The 24265-nt window shown below is 36.6% G+C and overlaps 1 protein-coding gene across 1 annotated transcript in view; it reads right to left on the reverse strand.

Annotated features, from left to right (window-relative positions):
- Nucleotides 1-19824, reverse strand: part of UBL3 (ubiquitin like 3) — a 72632-nt gene extending 52808 nt beyond the window's left edge. Inside the window, exon 1 of the mRNA XM_028503887.2 lies at nucleotides 18767-19824. Coding sequence (XP_028359688.1) covers nucleotides 18767-18793 — 27 coding nt within the window. The 5' untranslated portion in view covers nucleotides 18794-19824. The remainder of the gene's footprint in view (nucleotides 1-18766) is intronic.
- Nucleotides 19825-24265: the final 4441 nt, after the last annotated feature.

A 24265-nucleotide genomic window follows, 5' to 3' on the forward strand; every position in this document is an offset into this window, starting at 1 on the left:
TAGAGTTTATTGTACATTCACGGTTCCTAAATTTGAAGTGGTATTAGACATTTAACCAATTTTATTAGACATTAGAAGCCTATTTTCTTATTTGGACATTTGAAAACATTACCGTTATTTCACCGTGTATAGTGGGCTCCCATGTATAATGTGCACCCATGACTTTGTGTGCACGATAACACAGGATTATTATGCCCATTACTATACCCATGGTATGTGATCTTTATACCCATGTATAACGCATGCCTTTATTCCCCCCAAAAAATTTTTGGGCAAAAAAACACACATTATACAAGGCAAAACAATGGTATATTCAAGAGTTTCTTCCCACATCCCTCCCCGCCTTGAGTTGCCTTCCACTCTACTTTCTTGTTCTTTCAGTCTAAAGAATCAACTTATGAACATTGCTCAAATCAGCATGTTAGCTTATGGTCACAATACAAACTGCATACTAAAGATAGTAAAAGTCAACCCTTTATTTTACTTACTAGTATTTGTTCAATGAACGCTGCCTTTTTGCTCTATGATCTTATTACACGTGTATGTAAAATGAACTGCCTCGTGTCTAATATATGTAACATTTAATAATATACATAGTACACCTTCCTAGAATTCCAGAGATGTTACACTGTCACATAATAGGCTTTGGAAACAGAAGGCCTTGGGTTTGAATACTGTTTAAAACTTTAAAAATAAAGTAAGATAGTACTACCTATTGTTTTGCAGATAGTTAATTTCACCTGGCACTTGAAGACTCTGTCCTTTCCAAAAGAGCATACTAACTTTTTTGGGTGACTTTCTAAGCAAAATGTATAAATTTTATAAATCACACATTTTAGAGATTTTTAACTTTTGACAAGAGGACAGGGGAGTAAATAAACTACAAATGAAAAAGTAGAAGACTCTTTTTAAACCCAAACTCCTCCTCCTTTTGACTACTGAAATAAAGTACTCATTTAGGCAAGTGCTTGTTTTGCTTTAACTTTAGGGGAATTACTGAATTAAAATTGGCAAAATGTTTCTCGTCACTGGCACATTCCTATTAGACTATATGGAATCCCCAGAAAGAAGACTGCATTTTAAAAAGGAAAAATGGGCCCTGGCCAGGTGGCTCAGTTGGCTGGAGCATCATCCTGTTGTCCGTACTCCAAAAGGTTTCGGGTCAGGGACATAAACCTAGATTGCGGGGTTTGATCCCCAGTTGTATAGGAGGCAATCAAACAAATGTTTCTCTCTGTTCCTCTCTCTCTAAAATCTATACACATATCATCTGGTGAGGACTTTATAAAAAAAAAGGAAAATGGTACAGATAAGATGTTTTAAAAAGAAGGCCTATTTTATTATTTGGAAAAACTCAATAGACTTAAAGGGTTCTTATGAATGAATGTTAACTGCCTACACATAGTTAAATTTAATCTTTAAGACCTCCCCAAATCAAAACATTTTAAAATGAATCATCAACTGTACAAACATATACACCACAGACAAAGTCTAGAGGGTAAGAGAACAAAACATTAGCAGCATTTATACTAAGTAAGAAAATTTTACAAATGGTGGTGTTATTTGTTTTTAAAATGTTTTCTATTTTACAAGTTTTACAATAATACAATTGCTTTTCTATTCAGTTACACAATTAAAATAAAACAATAAAAAATAAGGTTTAGATTTTTTAATATAAACACATTAAAAACAGACTATGGCCAAAACAGGATAAAATAAGACAAGCCAAACAAACACTTCCCTTTATAAAATACTGGCCAAGTATATCAAGAGATCATAGAAAGAATAAATGTCATTCAATTTACTGTGGAGGATAATTTACATTTCACTTACTGTTAAATGGCAATCACATTAACCTTGACAATGCATAATTATGAATACCTTTCCTTCTAAATAGTTTATTTTTAAAAAATATCAGATGCTAAGATGAACACAATAAGGATAGTCAAATTAGGAAAGTTACTCTTTAGTGAAAACTAATTATAAATGAACACATAGGTGACTATGTTTTCAAAGAGAGTAAAAGGAATACTACTATTCTTTGCCTCTGTACTATCTGATGTACCTTATCTGGGATATCCTGGGACATCTCCCTTTTGCCCTTTTGATTATCTTTGGTGTATTTCTTTGGTGTATTTCTCAGGTAACTACAACTTACATAGTTATTCAAGTCACCTGGAAAACAAGAAAATAATTTTATAGTTTCAGGATACTGCTGTTCCTATTGTCCAACTGGAACGGCCACTTGAATTATTCCAGAAAGACTTCGGCTGTATACCTAATGGTTCTAATTAAGAAATGAGATTTCAGCCCTGGCTGGTATGGCTCACTGGATTGAGGGCTAGCCTGTGAACCAAAGGGTCACTGGTTCAATTCCCAGTCAGGGCACATGTCTGTGTTTCGGACCAGGTCCCCAGTAGGGGGCATGAGAGAGGCAACCACACATTGCTGTTTCTTTCTCTCTCCCTCCCTTCCCCTCTCTCTAAAAATAAATAAATAAAATCTTTTAAAAAGAGAGATTTCTGAAATGACTCATGTGTTGACATAGTTTGAAAATAAAAAAAATAATAAGCTTACATCTGCACTATACACAACTTAAGAGTAAACCCATCTCTACTTTATAATAAAAATATTTAAGAAAATGTTTTCCCAGTTTTTTATTTTTCTTGGCTGCCTGTCCTAAATCCCAAAGAAGTAAGGTAGATGGTACTCTGGGAAATGAAAGAGCCTTTTGCTGCTTCCTGTGCCAGCTGGAAGTCTGACAAGGCCTCTGAGAGACAAGATGTCCCAATTTTTTAGTAAAACTGTCTTTCTCTGGGTATGGAGAACTTAACAAAAAAACAACATAACTTCTCTTAACAAACCCCGCATCAAAGCACAAACTGAATGGTTGCTACTGAATCAACAACCCTATTAGTGATAGAAAGATTCACCTATGCAGGATTTAAGAAGTCTCAGTCACAGGGCAAAAAGCAAGTACTATTAATATTGGCCAGATTATATACAGGAGCAAAGCAAAACATTTTGATAAATAGAAAGGGCTGAGAAAAGTTAGCTATGCACACAGAAACTGAAAACAGTAATAACTTCAAAAACAAGGGAACATAATTAATTTTTATATGCCTAGCTCTTCAGTATGGAAGAAAACTGAGAATTATAACAAAAACACTGACCACAGCTGATGGGTTATGATCCACACAGCCTCCACCATATTATGCAAGACGGACTTTAGTCCTTATTTCTTCACCTTCCTTCATGATCTGCTATACCCAACCACTCTTCCTACTTGGGTTTCTCCTTGAATGGCTTTCAAGATAATCAAACTTTTTTAAAAAGCTTTTCCTTAACTCTGTTCCTTTTGTCACTTTTAAAATTCTATCTCTAAATAGACCCATTATACTTTTAGGCTGTCCCTCTCTCTTGGTGAATTCATGTAATCTCATATTGGTATTATTTTTTTCTTCAATTGAATGCTCACACTAATTTATATTTTTAGCCCTCTCCTCTTTCCTGAGGGTTAATTTCACATTCTTACTGGGGTTAAAGAAAGATCAAAGATGACTTGCAGGGTCTTAAGACTTTTTTTTAAAGAGAATTCTATAAACGATTATATCTTTCTATGTCATGTACACTAAGATCTGAAAAATTAAAAGAAAGGCTGATGACAATATACATAATAATAATAGAAAAAATAGATGCTGACATTGAGAGAACAAAAATGAAATCATGAAGTAAAACCTAAAGCTTAGCAATCTAGGACCATTTGGGATCCAAGTACCCCTCTCCCCACCAAAATTCAGAGATCTCTTTAGTCCACTGAGAGATTTAAGTAAACTGCATAAATGTACTGTACAATATAGTACCCATTATCCCCATGTAGCTATTTACATTTAATTAAACTAAAAAATCTCAGTTCCTCAGTCACAGCAGCCACTCTGTAAGTGCTTGATAGCCACAAGTACCTTATTAGACAGCAGAAACAAAGAACATTTCAATCACCACAGAAAGTTCTACTGGAGAAAGCTGCAGTGCTGATTCAGTCTTCACTGAGTATTCTCTATGTATAGGCCTCATGCTAGGCACAGAGATGTAGAAAGATGAGTAAGAAAGGTCTCTCTCTGCCCTCAAAGAACACATATATGTCTAGTGTAGGAAATACAAAAATATTTACAAGTCCTAGAGTAGAGATAGTAACATTTGAGAGAGTAATTGATTAAGGGGCCCTGTTCTGAATTGCAGACCAATTAGCTCAGATTCCAATCCTTTTCCTTAGCTTTTTCTGCTGACTTGGCCATGTTCACCATATATTAAAACGAATAGAAAACAATGCTAAGATTCACCACTACCTAGAAATCTCTGGGCTGTTAGAACCAGAGATCATGAGATTTACACAAGATTTAAGTTAGCTCTGTTCCTTTGGATTTGATGCCTTACACTGCTGGCAACTCTTAAAAAAATAAAAAAGCCATTATGCCACTCTGATTATCTTCCCTTGGTTCATCCTAGGAGAAAGCTTCGTCTCAACTGTCACTCTGGTCTAAAGCTCACAGCATATGCTATACATATAGTGGCTAAGGGCCTGACATCGTGTGAAGGCATGACCAAGGAATTAATGCTACAACTGAAAACAAGTCTCAAATGCCAAATCAGCAAGAAGGGAGCAGAGAGGTATGTTCCAAGCAGAAAGGGAAGGCTAAGAAACCAGGATGAAAGAGATAAGCATCAAAGTTAATGGAAAGAGTTGTGAGCAAGCAAAGGATTCATTACAACTCAACCATAGGGGACATACAAGGGGGCAATAGAAGAAGATGAAGCTGGATCTCAGCCCAACTCCTAAGAGCCTTAACCCATAAGCACTTAGCCTGTATGGCTGTAAGTGAGAGCCAACCTTTATTAAGTGAATAGTCAAATGATGAGTTTGACTTTTGATATGTTTTTGAAAGACAAACCTGGGGACTACTGAAAGTCAGATAGTTGTGGATAAATAAAGGGGAACATACCTGGATGAATACTGGCTTAAAGGTAAAAAGGAAATTGATTTGAAAGACATTGGAGAAAACCGATTTAACTGCTGACAGAATCTATCTGGCTCACGGGCATCCAATAATTGTTTGTTGCACAAATTACTGAGGAAGGTAATGATCACTTCAATCACAGAGACAAACAGAAAACAAAAACCATGAGAAACAAAAATTTAAGGGGAGGACTGGCAGAAGAAACAGTGACAGAAACTGAAAAGGAACCAAGAAATCAATTGAGACAATATTCCCTCTGCCTAGAGGTAATTCTCCACAGCGGCTTGCTCCCATCTCCTTCAGAACTCTGAACAAATGTCAGCATCTAGTGAGTTCTTACCTGATCATACTGTTGAACAATACAGGAATACTCTCTTAGCACTCTCCAACTCCTTCCTGCTTTATTTTTATCTGCAGTACTTATCGACATCTAATACACTCTGTATTTTACTGATGTATTTTGTTTAGTTGCATTCACCGCTGTACACCAGAGCCTAAAAAAGTGCCTGGCATATAGTATGTGTTCAACAAATACCTGCTAATTTGATTGAATGAGTTATGCAAAAAAATTAAAAAAGCAGATTACTACATGTAGACTTTAGATATAAAATGATAGCTAACATAAAAAGTCTACTGATTAGAGTTGCCGACATTAAAAATCTGTGTAACTAAACAGTCCATTAAGTGTAAAAGGCTCAAGAAGTTCTCTTTAGAGATGTAATTTATATATACAATATATTCAAATATATCATTGTAACAGTCTATTTATAGTTACAAAGTAATGAGAGCATTTTATAGCGTGAAAAAATAATTCAAAATACTCGATAGCCACACCACAAATCTACCACTTCAAGTATTAACACTCTCTCAATTTCCATTACAAATTTCTAATTCCTTTTCTAACATTTTAGCTATTATTAAATGTGAAGCAAAGGCAGAAGTTGAAATTGAAATACTGGATCATTAGTATAATCACAGCATCAGTTTTAAGATACAGGAAAAAGGATATGCCATAAGGAAGGTAAAGAATGGCAAAAAATTAGAAAAGTGAAAAAAAATCCAAGAACACAAAAAAGTTCACTTGAGGAAATTTCCCAAACATGATTATGCCTCACTTTTCTCACTAATAAAATTCAGTTAACACTAAGTGCCAACCTACCCGGATAGTCTTGTTCTCAGACATTTTTTTAGAGAATCAAATCTATTTTAAATATAAGCTTGACACAGTGCCTATCACAATCATTCACTGCTTTTAATCCACAAATATTTATGAAGAACCTACTCCACAAAAGGTGCCATTCCAGGTACTGGCTAGAGCATCAAATGCAAGATACATAACTATTCTCAGAATCTATGGCCTACTGCAAAGACAAATGAATGACAAAGTATGACAAGTGCTATGGAGGAAGCCAATAGGGCTTATGAGACAGAAAGGAAAGGAATGAGAAATTTCAGCCTTAGATGTGGTCAGGAAAAGTGTTTCTGAAGACAGAAAGGCTAAGAGGCATTACCCATATGATAGTATAGAAGTATAACAAAAATTAATTCAAAGTAAGTCCTAGACCTAAATGTAACACAACCCCCCCACACACACACACACTCACAGAAGTATACTCATAAGTGTTTTAGGCAAAAGAACTGATGATACGTGCAAAGACTCAGCCCAGCTATGTGAAGAGCTTGTGACTTATGTGAGGAACTGAGAGAAACTCGGTATAATGGAAGCATAGTAAGCCAATGAGGTAAGATCACAGAGACAGACAGGAGCAAGATGATGCAAGGCTCAAGAGGGCCATGATAAGGATCTGTGATTTTATGCCATGAGAATTTATTCTTCAGTGGAAACCTGCTGAAGTTTCCTGTTTTGCAGACAGAAACATAATTCAATTTATGTCTCATAAAGATCACTCAAGCTATTTCTGGAAAATGTATTATAGTGGGATAGGAATGGAAGTGGAAGAATTAGTTCTAAGGCCCATGCAGTCCAGGAGAGAGAGATGGTACTTGCAATAGCAAATAAAGAAAAGTTGGTGGATTCCAGATATATTTTGAAATAGACTGCATTTGGGAGATGAGGTAAAGGGAGAAATCAAGGATGACTCCTAGATGTCTGATATAAGAAAATTGCTTGGCTGATGGTATTATGGTAAGGAACATCATTAAGTATTTAATTAATTTTAGCTATTCAAAAACAAAGGGCAAGTAAGTCAAGGTGGGAAGGAACAGCAGTATCAGACCAAATGTCTCACTGAAAACAACCATAAAAGTGTGATAAAACACAAAAATAACAAACGAAAACCCTTGTTATTTGAAGGCATGGAAAGAGCAACCAAGAGAGCCAGTACATTAGGGGTTAACAGCCCCTAGAGAAGGGAACACATTGAGAATATCCCCACTTTTCCCCCTTGAGGTATCTGCCAATTACCAGTACAGGGCACAGAGCCATGCAGAAAGCAGCATCCTGGCCCTGGTATCAGTCTCACTGGGCTGGGAAGACAAAAATTAAAAGTAGGCAGGAATTCAGATTCCCAGATAAAAGAATGAGCTCCACATTCTGTTCAATTTTTGGCCTCCCAGAAGAAATATGCTGAACCAAAAACAACAGGACTGACAGGAAAACCCAGTGAGATAATGCTGCAAAGAGGCAAAAAAGCTAAGCAGAGCTTTCACCAAGCTTCAAAACACTTGGAATCAGAGCTTGCCAAGGAAGGCACATCTTAGTAAATACTCCAAACTTTCAAGTGAGACCACAGAAGCACTACACACTGAGAGTGAGGCTATTTAAATTTCTTGATTGTCCTGAATTCCGCCTCCTGTCTCATCAGTCACTGATAAATCAAAAAGATCCATGTTTTACTAACTGTCTGCCAGAGAATATTAAATCCTATCTGGAGAAAGATAATATCATTCTGATCCTCTATGATTTTTCATCACAATGTTGATAAAACATTACCAGGTATTATACAAAAAAAAAAAAAGGATCAAATGATCAAAAGTCAAACCATAGAAACCGGGTGGTATAGTCATCATATAGGAACATTACAACAATGATTAATATAACCAAGAAAACTGATGAAAACATTGTGAGAACTTCAACCTGTGTGAATTTTAGGACTGAAAATACCAAAATCAAAGTTAGGAAATCAATAATTGGGTGTACCTGGATAATGGACAGGAAAGACATCATAAGTGAACTTGAAGACAGGTCAGTGAAAAATATCCAATCTGATATTTGGGGAGGGGGGGCATGGAAACTGTGAAGTGACCTAACATACATGTAACTGTAGTCCTAGAAGGAAAGGCAATAATTGGATAGAAATAATATTTAAAGAACACCAGCTAAGAAAATTGTCAAAGTGACAAAAGATAGCAAACCACAGATTCAAGATTTTGTACAAATTCCATGCAGAATTACAATAAAAGTCACGCATAAACACACAGTACAATCACGTGCCACTTAACCTCAGGATAAGTTCTGAGAAATGTGTCATTTTGTGGTTTTGTGCTTGTGTTAACATCACAGAGTGCACTTACACAAACCTGGATGGTACAGCCTACTGCATGCCTAGGACATACGGTATAGTCTATCGCTCCTAGGCCACAAGCCTGTACAGCACATTACCGTACAAAATAACACAAGATAAAATCAAGCACAAAGGAAAGAAAAGGATGAAATCAAAAGATGCTGTATAACAATCATAAATTTAATTGCAGCCACTGACTTAGCCTCAAAATATATAAGGCAACACTTAAAAGAACTAAAAGAACATAGAAATAAATCTTCACATAATTGGAGATTTTAACACATTTCTCTCAATTGAGTAATTAAAAAATCAAAAAGGTCAGTAGTTACAGGTTTTGAACATGACTAATAAACTTGATTTAAAGAATATTAAGCATACCACACTGAATTTTCTAAAATCAACTATAAAACAAATGTCAACAAATGACTCACAATTGAAATCATGGGAAAAAATGATCCTAAGACCATAGTAGTATTGAACTTGATATCAACAACAAAAATATAGCTTAAAAAAACTCCCAAATGTTTAGCTACTATGCTATATACTATATCTAAATAACCTATGGATCGCAAAAGAAACCACAATCGATTTTTTAAAAATATTTTGAACTGAGTGATAAATATATGATCAGACTTGTGAGATTCGGCTAAAGTTGCATCTCTAGGGAAATTTCATAGACTTCAATTCATACATAAAAAAAGACTGAGTATTAATGATCTGAATATCCATCTCAAAATCTTGCAAAATAACAGCAAATTAATTTTTTTAAAACAGAAGAAAAGAAATAAAAGTAAAAGCAGAACCCAACCAAAAGTTTTTAAAAATTTTAAATCTGAAAGTTGGCTTTAAAAAAACCGATTGAGGTAAACAGAAAGTACAAATTACCAACAAGCAGATTTTACAAAGTAGATACCATTACAAACATCAAAAAACAAAAGAATATTGTGAAAATTTTTAAGCCAAACAAGTAAATTCAGATAAAAATGGGAAAATCCCTTGAAAACCAAAACTTGTCAAAACTGATTTAAAAGAAAAGTCATAGAAAATATTAATAGTCCTATATACTATACTATTTCAAAATTTAATGTTTGAAATAAAATTGATCTTCACAAACTCTTCAGAGAATAAAAAACATTTCCCAGCTTATTTTATGAAATCAGCATAATCCTGGTGCCTAAATCAAAAACTTGACAAGAAATTAAAATTATTGGTAAATCTTGCTCATGAACAAAAACTGCAAACATTGTAAATGAAATATAATTGAGCATACTGAGAGAATAATACATAATGAAGTGTGGTGAATCCAGAAATTCAATGATACTTTAAACATTAGTAAATAGGCATCTTCCCACCCATCAAATTTTTAACAAATATCTAATACAGGAACTATATTCCTCAGAATTGTATTCTAAAGAAATTACCAGACAAGGAACAGAAAAAAAATATTTTAAATATGCCTTATTTTATTGTTTATAATAGCTTTTATATTCCCATGAATATGGAATCAGCTAAACAATTTATGTACTTCCCAGAATCAGTTCAAAATTACATGGGTCTATACTCGTCTGTATGATAGTTGTTCATGATATATGACTAAATGTAAGATGCAAGCCACAAAAGCAGGAATATTTTTAAGGCAAAGACACTAATTTTATTTGAAAGTAAAGAAAATTAAATATATGTCATGAGAGAACATGTTCTGAAAACATGATAGGAGACACAATGAATTGCCATCTTAATTTAAGTTCACAACAGAAAATATAACGCTTAACTTGGACAATTTTCCTCAGAGGAAAGAATATTTTCTTCTCAAAATCCAGTCACAGAAAATTGCCCATGTATGTATTTTATTAAGACCATAAAATAAATTTAAATCAATCAATAGAGAATCTGACATAGGCAGTTATAGTATGAAGGCAAAAACAAAATACCTTGAAAGAGTTAAAAGGTAACAAATCAGTGTTTTACATATATAAAGCAACATACTTTCTGCATTCAAAGTGGTAAGTTTATAGGAAAAAATTCTCCTCTCTATATAAGAGATATATTGGGTTGGCCAAAAAGTTCATTTGGTAAGATGGCTCAAGTAACAATTGTCTTTCAAAACAATTTTATTCAAAACAATTTAGTTATCTTGTAGTGTGACAGCTGTTGTATCAGGGAGCATTTAAAAAAAACCCATCAAAATGGGTGAATTTTTGTGTAGCCATTTTAATACTGAAGATAAAAAAATATGACATTTTTGGCATATTTTGCTTTATTATTTCAAGAAAGGTAAAAATGCAACTAAACACAAAAAAATATTTGTGCAGTGTATGGAGAAGCTATTGTGACTGATTGAATGTGTCAAAAGTGGTTTGTGAAGTTTCATGGTAGAGATTTCTCCCTGGAGGATACTCCACGGTCAGGTAGACCAGCTGAAGTTGAAAGCGATCAAATGCAGACATTGAGGACAATCAACATTATGTCACATAGTAAACAGCCAACATACTCAAAATATCCAAATCAATAAAGTTATTGGTGAAAATGAAAAATGTGTCTTTTATTTTATGGAAAAAAAACCATACAGACTTTTTGGCCAACCCAATACTAGAGAATTCAAAGCTCCAAAGACTATTTTAAAAACTGTTTAATTTTAGCAATTAATAAGAGAATCCATTTTCATTAAAATCATTCCAACCCAGACATCATATATAGTATTTTGCAAACATATTTAAATAAGTGTCATATCTCCTGGAATATGCCAGCTCAGAGCAGCCAACAGTGACTGTGTAAAACAAGTTCTGGGAAGGAATCTGAGGTTTTCTACTTAGGAGAGTGTGTCTGAGGGGTTTAACAAGATTTGTTCATGTATGGCAGGGGTTACCTGCCATGTTTATGGCTATTGTCATCAGACCCAAATTCTTATCCTAGTTCCTTTAACCTCTCTGAACTTAGGCTGTGAGAAAGTAAAATTCATCTCTGCTGATAATCACACTGTGTTGTCTGTGTTGTCTCTAAAAAACACAGACAAGGCCAACAGAAGGCCACAAATAACAATTTCTCCCAGGACCATCCTACAGCTCCAAAATGACTGAGGATCTCCCCCAATCCCCTTCATTTTTCCGGTCTCCTCAACAAAGATGGCTAAGACGTCCCATCACTAACCTCCCTCCACTTCATGTGTGACAACATTCCATCCAAAGCTAATATCCACTTTCCCTGGTCTCTCATAAGAATTATCCTGCACTGCCCAAATGTTACCAAAACCTTCATTTCCTCTTTCTGAGAGGACACAGGGTTCCTCAGGCATGTAATGTATCTTACTGCTGCAAAATCAACAACCTAATCTGTCCCACTACAAACGCATCCTGGGGTTCTTCACCTGATGGGCAGGAGCAGTTTTATCTATATACAGACTATTTATCCAGGATCACTGTGAGAATTAGATTAAATGTTACCATATAAAATGCCAAGCATCTGCTTGGTAAATAGCAAGTACAAAACAATTATGAGTTTCTCTCCTTTAGGAGCTACAAAATAAAGCTATACGAGAATTTTACTCTTTTTAAATATCTACATGGTTCTTCACTATCAATAATCTACATCTCTGCAAAACATGCTAAATACTAGAAAGTAAGCCCCTCAAGTAAACAAAACTCTAAGCAAACAAAACATATGTAACTAAGTCTGTGAAATAAAGATCATATACTTTACCATAGGGCATCTCCTAAAAATCCTATGCAGATGCCATGTGCTCATTTTTAACACACTTTATTCTAATACATTTGAAAACCAGGTTTCTACGCCCAGAGCAAATAAGCAGCAGCAACTGTAAATAGATAGAAAGGGATAGATAGGCATACCAACCACAGAAAAATATAATTGCTCAACAAGGCAGGAGACAGAAAAACGATAATTATCCAACACAAGAAATTAAAATACTCAGAAATCTTGTTGTTTTATGCAATGGCTTCTTCTAAATTTTTTTGACTGAAAACCCCAACTATGAAATACTTAAGGATATACCTCTGATATATACATATTCACTTATTAATCATATACTAATTATACTAACTATATGTTATATAGTAATTATATTAACTATTTAAAATATTAATTTATTTTAATCTTGCAATCACTAGAGATTGCAATCACTAGAGTAACTCACTATTACTATTAATATATTAAGTGAGGGCACTTTACTGAATATCCTTGTCTATTTTTAAAATTTCTTGGTTTGCCAATTTGCAAAGTTCAATGTATTTTGACACTTGGTTTTAAGAACTGTCATAGAGGTAACTGAAAAACCCAGTTATATGCGTATCTTGATGCATATAACAAATATGCACAAATATGCATATCTCCATGTAAAAGAATATATCACTTACTGGTTTACTAGATATCACTTTTATATTCTATTACCAAGTATGCACAAGCGTTTATTAAAAGTCAGTTACCTGATGTCAATGTTATTAAAATTTTATTTTTCCTGTTGTCAGATACTTTTGCAAACTAAGCAAAATGTGTTACTTTTTATGTTTCAAAAAAATGGGTTCAAAGTCCACTGAAACTCTCTGTAAGGAAGATTTTTCAACAGACTGGAATTATCTGAACATGTTTTCAAAATGTTCTCTCCATAACATTAGTTTCTTCTGAAAAGCAGGTACTTTCTTATTTATAGGTTAAAATGTCAATTTGCCTTGAAGAAACAACTTAGTATTTGATGTCTCAAAATATCTGTTAAGGTAGCATACTATTTATAGTTTCTTGTCATCATGGAAAAAATCAGCATCTGTAATATTCATCTTTTGTAAAATAAAAATGTAATTCAGCTTTGACTTCCATAGTTCTTCCAAATACTTCAACAGTGAACCTCTGCTCCCCATCTCAATACAAAGTATCATACATCATTTTAAAAATCATTTTTAAAAGAAACTATGTAATATACTATAGAAGAAAAACTGCAAGAACTTTGAGAAACTTATGGTACTGCTGCTGACCACTACATGACAGAATTTCTACATCTTCCCTCAGCAAACCACACTCAGGCATCACGACCATCTAGATGTAAAAAGCTCAGTTCTTCTCCCTTTTTGGAGAGCAAAGTAAACAAACAGCAGCTCTAATATTTTTATTTTCACATATCAATTGACTTTCTTCATTGAACTTAGTAACTAACTTAACTAGTGAAGGAGCACAAAGCTTCACAAACTACAGGGTCTGGCAGAAGGCAGGCTCACTAGAGTGTGGTTGGTAGGGTATGTGTCTCCCACAAAATGGACAGCAATTTGCATATTTCACCTAAAATGTCATATGGTGTGCTTGAGTTGATACTGTTGTATAACAGAATGACATGCTTATGATTTTGTAATAAAAGGTTTTGTAATAAAAAAGGGGCATTATTTGTGCTGGACCCTGTACATGAGGTGCTTAAGGGTATGACAGTTACAGTTCATTACTGAGATGTACTCAATGAACGGTCACCGAACTGAATCAAGGATATTCAATTAATGGCCCTAAGTCACCAAATATAATTTAAATTATGCATAGTACATTACAATTAACAGTGCAGTAATTTAAAATTGTTAGATTGGGATATTTCTAAAAATAACTTTCATGTATTCAGAAAATGCACTGATTAAGAATCTCTCACCCAGAGATCCCAGTTACTATGAATCCTACAGCTGCTTTCAATTGTACCCAAGCATGAGCAGAATTTTTAAAAAGCATATTTAAGAGATATATACTTCAGTCTCCTAAAATACATTTACTGTTTGAATTATGTAAACTAGTGGACCCATCAATATCTTATCCACTAATTAAAATAACTTTCTATTTATATAAGCCTCAATATTAAAAAGATACTTTTCATATTCAAAGTAGTAATAAAGGCAGACATCATAGACTTCATATTTAATACCATTAGTAGTAGTAGTATGAAACAGTATCTTCTTTTTCCATAAATAACAAAGAGAGTAACGCTTAGCCCTGACTGGTGCAGCTCATTTGTTTGGGCATCATCCCACAAAGTGAAAGGCTGCTGGTCAGGTCAGGGCACATTGCCTGGGTTGCAGGTTCAGTCCCCAGTCAAGGCTTGTACAAGACCAACCAATGTTTCTCTTCTCACATTAACATTCCTCCCCCTTTCTTTCTCCCTCCCTTCCCCTCTCTATGAGCTAGAATGAACTAAAAATTGTTTTAACAGGAAAGGGACACGAGATGAACAAAGATTCAGAGCTAGGAAAGAGCACTGAAAGCTGAGGGAAATAATTTGTTACTTGCTTTAACAAAAACATCTGATTCAGAACACCAAAATAAGACAGTTAAGTATAACAATTTAGAGAGAGTTTCCATTAGAGATATATAATTTATTAAGCTGTTCATCAAGTCACATACGTATATTTGTGCATGGAACTGGTACCCTTTAGCTTCATTCATAAAACCTCCTAACTTAATCTTAAAATAAGAGCTCTAGCAAAAGAAAGAAAAATTAAAAGGAGCTATAAGGAAAGAGCTATGTGGGGCACCAGATCTTAATACACTCTTCTGTCAAAATTAAAGACTTTTCTTTCTCCGGACCTTTTTCTAGCATAGCATTTCCCCTAGTATGACTCAACACCTGTCATTTTACTTTAACTTGGAAAAGTGGTAAAAGTTCACTTTGAAAGGATATTCATTTTAGTAATTTCCTGTCCACCAGAGGGCTCCAATATTTCTTCCACAAATGAAAGAGATATAACATTATGATAAAAATAATAAAGGTGGAAAACATTGAAATTATCATTACCTCATCCCAGACTAAAAATTTTTACATCTGCTACAATTTCTATATTAGCAGTTCAAAAAGATACAGGGCTTTTAACTGTTTTATCATCTAAAATGTTTCAAATATCAAAACTTCTTTACCATTATTCTCATACTAATTGCAAATTCCTCTCTTAGGCAGGGTTTTCAATTTTATAGATATCATCAAATAAAATTTTAAGTCCAAAGCTCTGAATAGTAGCTCAAATGTTTTATATAATACTTTCATAAATATGATTTATTTCTTCATGACTTTCCTGATACAGAAAATAAAATTACTACCTTATCTACCTAGCTTTAGGCCTTATTACTAACAGATAAACATTATCTTTCAGAAAATCTACAGTCATTAACATAATTTATGCTACAATTATAAACAATGAATACTAGCCCATCATGACCTGTGATTTGGGTTAAGGAAAAAAAAAAAGGAAGTGAATCATTTAAATACAATGTATTATAATAATATTCTGTTCAGATAGTCCCAGATTTTTTTCACAAGTTATTACACTGGAATGGTAGTAAATCTCTTAGTTCAACCTCAATCACTCTTGGCAAAAGAAAAACCAATATTTTATGTAAATTCATTTATATTGTTTATAGGACATATTTATAGAATGTTAATTGGAAACGTATCAACTACAAATCATTTTTTTAAAAGAGTATAACAAATCTATTCATTAGGAACTCCACTCCCCCTCTCGAAAATCAACTTGCTAAATTTGGATTATTACAAAAAAAAGACACCTTAAGGTAAACAAAAACATTTATTGAATGTTTAAAAATAAACATTTATTGAATGTAAAAATAAATTTTTTATATGCTAAAAAAGATGCTAAAAATCAAGAATGAACTAAAGTGAGTCACAATCACTGCCATAAGACTTTCCAAAAACAATTGATTTAGCAATAATTTTAGCTCAATAAATTGTCTCTAATGAAAATATGACAGGGGTTGTAATTTCAATGCCCCACTTCATCTGCCAAATAGGATTTTCCTATACAACTCACAAACACCATTAACATGAAAAAGAGTGCAATGTTTGTTTCTAAATAGCACATACTAGCTGTCACTACTTATAAAGTTGAAAACTGTACTGCATCAAGCAAAAAAATAAAAAGCATGTATTCGTACTTGCAAAAGCACTTATCCTGATCAATTTAAAGTTACTCTGCAAGGGAAATAGATTGTAGAAAGAGGGAGGGGTGGGAAGGCTACCACTTTTCAGAGTGGTGGTAAAACTGTTCTCACTTTAAGTCATGAATAAGAAACGTAAATTAATTGTCATTATTACTGTGAAGAATTTAAAAATATGAAGCACTTGATGGACAACTTCTAACCAGTATTTACCATATTATATTGCAAAAAGTTGAGAATTCTAGGAGCATATAAAATTCCAGGAGCACTTCTTAAAAATGCAAATAGCAAATAAAGGTTTAAAAAGCTTTGATATGGGAGGAAAAGAAAAATCTCAAGACCTCCAACAAGTTGAACAGCTAAAAAAAACAAAAAAACAAAAAAATAAGCAGAACAATTTCAACTGAGCTGTGCTCTGGACACATTCTGAAATAGCATCATCAGGATATTATATGTTTATTACATAATACTGCTGTGCCCTTGCACATCACCTTTAATCAAGGGATCTCAAAGCACCACAGAAGCATTAAGGACTTAAAATATGGTTTAAAACAGAAATAGTTACATTTTATAACTGCAGCTATTAATAAAACCTTGCCACTACTTCCCAGTCCTGTGATCCAAACATTAGCTTCCAAACCTTCTCTCTGACTTGGAAACAGTACTCCCAAATCATTTCAGTTTGTGACTGATGCTATGCACATTCCAGCTTTTCTTCATCACTGGGCCCAAAGAAAGTAGAGGGACTGTTTTAATGACACAAATCTATTTCACTCTAAGTCTGTGACAGAATAGTGTACATATCTTGCAGTGTGCAGGATGATATAAAATGGAGGTTTTACAGAGAGCAAATTTTTGCTGGAGGTGATGAGCCCAAACACTTAACAAACGGGAAACAGAATTTTCCAGCTCAGTCCAAAGACCTCTCCAGGCAACTTCTAGAGAGGTAGAGAAAACCATGTCCAGCTAACTCCTTAAGTGGGCAGGAGGGTAGGGAAAACTAAAAGGACAATGCATGAGTTTTAAAACTCAGGAAGGAGAGTGTAAGGTTGCTGAGGGACCACCCAAGAGACAGAATGTTGTGGTTTCTCCACATTTAAATAGCACATTAAAAAGGGAAATCCAACATAAGCAAAATGTCTTTAAAACTAAGGTCAAATATGCCATTTAGAGTCATTTAATTTTTTAAATTATTTTAAAGTCTAGTAATGAGGTCTACTCCTTTAGAAACACCTGACATTTTAAGATGTAATCATTGAAGTTCAATTTTGTTTTTTCGCTGGAATACATGAACATTCAAATGTTAACTAAATCTAAGAAAATGTAACAATGTTAACATCAATTTTTCTATAAGCAAGATTATTCATCTTCTTGTTAACTACATTATGTTTGTCCCTAGGACAGCAAAGCATAATTTCACACTCACACAAACCTACTCCCAGCACCCTGTAAATTGACACTGCTGCTACCGTTCCTCAACAAATTCACAACCTTAACGTTTACAAACAAAAACGAAAGCACCAATAAACAAGAATACTTTGTGTTTCGAGTTCTCAACATTCAAAGATCAAGGCTCAATCATGTGTTTCATTAGCTTTTAAAAAAGTCCAAAGATACAATATGTACTACCAAATTTACTAAAAGTCTTGGAATATTCATTACAAATCCCAATACACGGTCAGCTCAGATTTGTGAAAATTCCCAAACCTCTTAATATATCTGTTGCCATATTTGTTCACCTAGATACTTCAAAAGGCTCCCCGAAAATTCTCATGGACTTTTTCTTGAAGAGACATGTGACCCTCCTCTCGCAAAGATCAAGTTTGTACCCAGTGCATTAATGAGCTCGTCAGTGTCAGAGAGCAAGGTTCCAGTGTTCCTGTCTGCGCCTGCAGTGAGCAGGGACTCTTGTCTTCGGCTCTGCCCACCGTCAACTGTCGTTTTCCGAGGCTTTAAGATACAAGTTGCAAGTGTCTGAGACTTCTAGCAGAGAAAGATCGCCACTTCAAGCTACCTCATTACATTTTTCCGACTTCTCCGTTGCCTTTAATGATTAAAAACCAAAACAAACAAACAAACAAAAAACCTCAACCAAATGAACACCCGCCCCCCCATCCCCCGTACTAAAAGCGGTACTTTCTAAAAGGAGGAAACCAGAATCTCCAACTTCTCCAAATATCCCAGCGCGGTGGCTTTTCAACAGTCCCCTGCGAACCCTCGCCCCTTGTCTGCATTCTTTCTGATTAAATAAGATTGGAAACCACAATTAAATCAAATCAAGTCGTAACTTAAGTCTTCACTCACCATATCCGCCGGGACATTACTGGACATCTTGCCACTTGATATATACACCCAGATGTTCGCAGGGGAAAAAAAAAAAAACACAACACAACAAAAAGGAGCAGTCCTCAAGCCACAGAAATCAACGTTAACGATCTCGATGAGCTCGCGATGTGCTTTCCAAAAACTGAGTGATTTGGGAGTCTAAGCGGCGGCCTGGCCAAGGTTCTGCGTAGAGAGGCGAGATCCCCAGGATCCCAGATGCCAGGGCGGAGGGCACTCCGGCAGTGGAGCAGCGTGTGGTCGTCGTCAGCCCCAGCGGCAGCAGCAGCCTTAGGACCGGGTGCGCCAGGTGGACGGAGCCGAGTGACACAGGGGCATGGAGCGGTGGGAGGGGGTTAAATGCAGGCCGGCGGTGATTCACACTCGCACCCGAGTCCTCATTAAGCAGCAGAATGCCCCGACAGGAGGTACATAGATAACTATGCGGCTACACATGGACGCGTAAAGCTGAGTGGCCGGCGGGGAGAAACGGGCTCACCTCGCGCCTCCGGGGCCGGGGGCTGGGCCACCCTAAACCGCTCTCAAGGGCATTTAACTCGTTGGTAGCCAAGCCCGAAGCCCAGGGCAGTGCACTGGGGACGCGGAGCTCGGGCCAGGGAGAGACCCACCGCCCCTTGGGGCTCAGGCCGCGGGCGCCTCCGGGCCGCAGCGGCTCTCCGGGCGCATCATCTGGGCTCTTCAGTGCTCCTCTCTTGCCTTCACTCTCTTGCCAGTCCCTGGCCTCGCTAGCTCCTGCGAAGCCGACTCCGGAAGAGGCCGGTCTTTCCTCTCCTCAGCCAGGGAAGGCTTCCTCTCACAGCTCTGTCTCTCCTCCACTTCTCAGTCCCAAACGCCGCAACTACCTCCTGTCATCGTCCCTCAAGCCAACATGGCGGTAGTGGCAGCAGCAGCAGCAGCAGCGTCGGCGGCAGTGGCCCCAGCTGCTGAACGCAAGCCGGGGACGTAGGGAGCTCACCCCCACTTACTCGCTAGTGCCACCCCTGCGCTCCCCCTTGCGGACACCATTTGCGTCACTACGGAATCCACCTTGGAGCATCACGGGAAGTGTAGTACTTGCGTCCTCGCCGACTTCGAAGGCACGCCTCTCCTAGTAACAGTTGCTAGGAAAGGAAAGCTCGCTTTTGCCCATCCGTTGCCCAGGAGTCAAATGTAATCTGGCATATTATTTGAGGGGAAATAATTCTGCACAGAAAAGTTCCCTCATGTACAATCTACACACAGGTTTAGAATATGGTTTACTTCTAAGCAGAATCATTCGTTTTATTGACAGCGCGCTTACCACATCCTGCAATCTGAAAGCATTTTATGTAGTGATTTCCTTAGTCTTTTCAACATTACAATTGGAAGATCAGAAGCAATCATTGATTTCCAATGAGGTCATACAAGTTCAACAGGAACATGGATCTTGTTTAGCAGAAAAAAATGTTTGAATATGTGTTTCCTGAAGACCCAGGAAACAATATATAAAGCTACAATATAGTTAATTGAAATTACTGAAAACTGCATTAGATACAATAGTGAATAATGCTAAAGCTACATCATGAAATAGCTACTACAAACTACACAGGGACTCATTAGTTTACCAGGCCAGTCCCTAAATTCTAATTAACTCAAAATGTAATTGAAAACCTATAAATCTGCAGTGATTAGCAAATAACAAACAAAATAATACCATTAGAGACATGTGAAGAATGTGTCTACCCCAGTTTTAGGAACAAAATGCAGAAACCACAAATGTCTATCTGAATCCATATTTATGTCTCTCTGGTGCTTAGGCAGAGTATTTTAGGAAGGACAATCTCAATACCACACTTGTGTAAAAATACCAACAGTCTTATAGTCTGAAAGCCACCTCTCCAACCTACGGCTGTGACCTCATCTGTAATACAGTCTTGCCTTGACTACCTTCCACCATTAAAGTAGACAGAATTCATGCAGGCAACATAGATTGCTTTGTAAGTAATAATGCATCATTTGGTGTGAAATGTTAGTACTTGTTCATTCAGCAAACAACTGTGCCAGGCACTGCTAGGCATCAGGAGTTAAAAAATGGGTAATCTGGGCACTGTCCACAGCGAACTCTCTGTCTGGCAGCTTGTGATTCCCCATAGCAACCTATTCAGTCTGGTTTGTCTCAGGGTGGTAACTCATAGGACACATAGAGTACGTGCCTTTTAAGCAGTTTAGCAAATTCCCAGCACTGCTCAGGGCTACCCCATCCTGTGGTGAGTTAGGTTGGTAACCAAAGCAAATACTGGGAGAAAATACCAAGAGAAAATAAAGGCCCAAACTGTACTACAATTAGACCTCAGGACTTTGTCTAGACACTTCTGAGTCTATAGGTCCATGACTTTCCATGGCCTTGGTACTTGATTATCCATTTTCCATGTTTAGAAATCTCAGAGACCTTCCCAGTCCTCCAGAAATAAAGGCAGTTGAAAGGGATTCAGCTGACCAATGAGTTCAGAAAGAATATTGGAATACATTTTGAAGGCTCTTGCTCACAGAATTAGTCTCCCAACCTACCCCTCACACCAAATTTTATCCAACGACTTCCCTGACCAAAGTTCTACTGGACCTCCAAGCTACTATAAGAAGGAAAGCAAGGAGCATAAGATGGCAGGGCTCATGCAAGCGTCAACTCACACCTCTTCTGCTGCTTTTCAAGGGCCATACGACCAGGCTGTAACAACCACCACAGCCAGCCCACAACCTTGGCATTTCCAACAGGACGTTACTGTTTGCTGCCAGTTACCCCTGCACCACTGCAAAAGACCACATACTTCATGTAATGTCACTGCACCTAGCTCTGTTTCCAGTCACTCTTGTAATAGACACTGAGACATTGTTCTCAGTAAAACTCATTGTACCTCTTTGTTGAGAGAAGGCTTGAAAGCATTGCTGAACACTGTGTAGATTCTCTTATCTCCACTCTCTCCTTCCAGACTGAGGCAGGTGAGACAGGAAGCTGCAGAAAAAGCCCAACTGTCCACAACAGGGAACGGTAGCATTTTCTTCATCCCATTAATCAATTGTCAGCATCAATCTGAAGGAAGCCAGTGACATGGCATTTTTTTTTATTATGAAAAGTAACTTCATGGGAGATCAAAAGACCTGGTTCTGCTACAAATCAGCTATGTGACCTTTGCCAAGATATTACCTCCCTGGACCTCCATTTCTTTATCTGAGTAGGTAGAACTACATCTCTAAGGTCCCTTCTAAGAGTCTCTGAGTGTCAGGTCCCAGAAGACTGGCACCTGAAGACTGGCACCTGACACCCATGATCTGTTAAAAATATCTCCCCCCAAGTGACTGCTCATGAGTATGATGGGTTTTTTTTTTTTGGGGGGGGGCGAATGTGATGAAAACATTCTAAAATTAGATTATGATGATGGTTACACAACTTGATAAATATCTAAAAGCCATTCAATCAAACACTCTAACTGGTGAGTTATTTTTTTTATTTTTAAAATTATGGTAAAATACACATAATATACGATTTACTATGTTCTTAGATGCACAATTCAATGGCATGATCAGGAAGAGAGAACACATGGGCCAAGACCCAAACTAGAGGCTAAGGAAAAAGGTGCAGGGAAGGAAAGTGACTGAAGCTCAGAGTACTGCATGGGAGTGGATCAGGGGTAGGATAAGAGAAGGGCAGGAGAAAGAAACTGGAGGCCATTTCACCAAGGGCTTTGCAATTTTGGTTTTGCAAATTAGTTTGGATCTACTCTGACAGCAAATGGGAACCATTGAAAATGTTTTGAACTGGGGAGTATTGTGATAAAATTAGTTTTTATAGAAGGATGGAAAAAGGCTTTTGAACTCTAATAGTACCTTTCATCTGTATTTTGGGGGTTAGTTGTCATGTGTACAACCTCTTAGACTCACATAATTTAAAAGTTCTTAAGGGGTCTGGAAGATGATCAAACCTCAACTATTCATTCCACAGATCAGGAAGCCACCAGTTTAATAGGAGAGCAGGCTGACTCCTAACACAGAGCTTTTCTCCTACCAACAATCTTCTACAAAAACAAGGGGGACTTTTAGTCACTCTGCTGCATAATATATGCAACCCAGTATGCATTTTCTCTTTTATTTTAAAAATAAAAAGTAATATTGATAATACAGAAATTCTGGAAACTAGAAAAACTATTCTGTTTTTTTTTTGTATATTTTCTTCCAGGTTTTTGGTGTACATGAGGTCACATATTTATAGTATACTGAATTTTTCTTTGAAATACTAAATCAAAACTCATTTTTAAATATTAAAGAATGTGCATGTTTACAAATGGCTACCTAATCTTCTACTCATTTTTAATGGCTGCATACCATTCCACTTCTTCAATGTCCTACAATTCATGCAATCATTTTCCCTTTGGAGACCATGAAGATTGTTTGCAATTGTACACTCCTTGTGCATATAAATCTGCCTGCACTTTAAATTAGTTGTTTAGGTCAGAGTCCAGAAACCATTGTCACTGAATCAAAGTCAAAGCATTTCTGTGGCTCTTGAATGACATACCCAAGTTATTTTCAAAAAGGGTTTTCCTGCTTAGAATGCTACCTACAAGTGAGAAACCAACTTACCGTCCTCACCCCTACCCCAGCCCTCCCATGTATCTATAGCTCTATCTACATGTTTATAATATGTACATATACCCTTGAAACAGTAGCGGTATACAGTGATGACTGGGGAAGGTCTGAGCCTCCCCCCAATAATCTCACCAACTCTCCTTGAGTAAAGATATCATCCAAGTAAAAAACACGGTTTGCTCTAAAAGCACAGCTTCCACAACACACTCACCAAAACACACTGGCATGAACATCACACTTCAACCAGATAGGAAACTCCTCATATTTAGAAATTTCAGAGCTGTCCCTGCCTGTGTATACTCATTAGGTTAAAAAAAACTATACTTTGTAGTTGCTCATTGTGCATTTTGATAATTTTTATAAGATCAAGGCTTCTTCTGTGCATAAGAAATAAACGTTTTTGAACAGTTGACCCTAAGCCAGCAGAAATGGGGCATTCAGCACAGTAAGGTCCAGGTCAGTGTGGGACTAAACCAGAGAGCCCTGCCTGGCCCTCAGCTGGGGCAGCCTCCACCTGGGGTGGGTGCATCCTGGCTCCTTCGGGGCATGGGCCCAAGATTCTGGTGAGCACAGAAGCAGCCCTGCTTCATTTTCCTGCTGGTTTCTTTGGAAGACTCATTTGGGAACTTGTTTGCAGAATCTAGATTCACTGTCATGACCCTGGAGTTTTAAGGGTCTTTGTATCCCCAGAGCTTGGCACAGTGAATCAATAACACCCAAGAAACATTGTCAACAAGTGCATTGAACCCTTTTAAATTCTTTTCCCAGTTCATGATTCTATAAAGCCAGGGATTACCCTTTAATATTATGTTCAGACCCAGAGCTATGTCTCATGAACACAGAAATGATATTCAAGGCTTA

The sequence above is a fragment of the Phyllostomus discolor genome, chromosome 2, assembly GCF_004126475.2.
Source record: "Phyllostomus discolor isolate MPI-MPIP mPhyDis1 chromosome 2, mPhyDis1.pri.v3, whole genome shotgun sequence".
Taxonomy (NCBI): Eukaryota; Metazoa; Chordata; class Mammalia; order Chiroptera; family Phyllostomidae; genus Phyllostomus; species Phyllostomus discolor.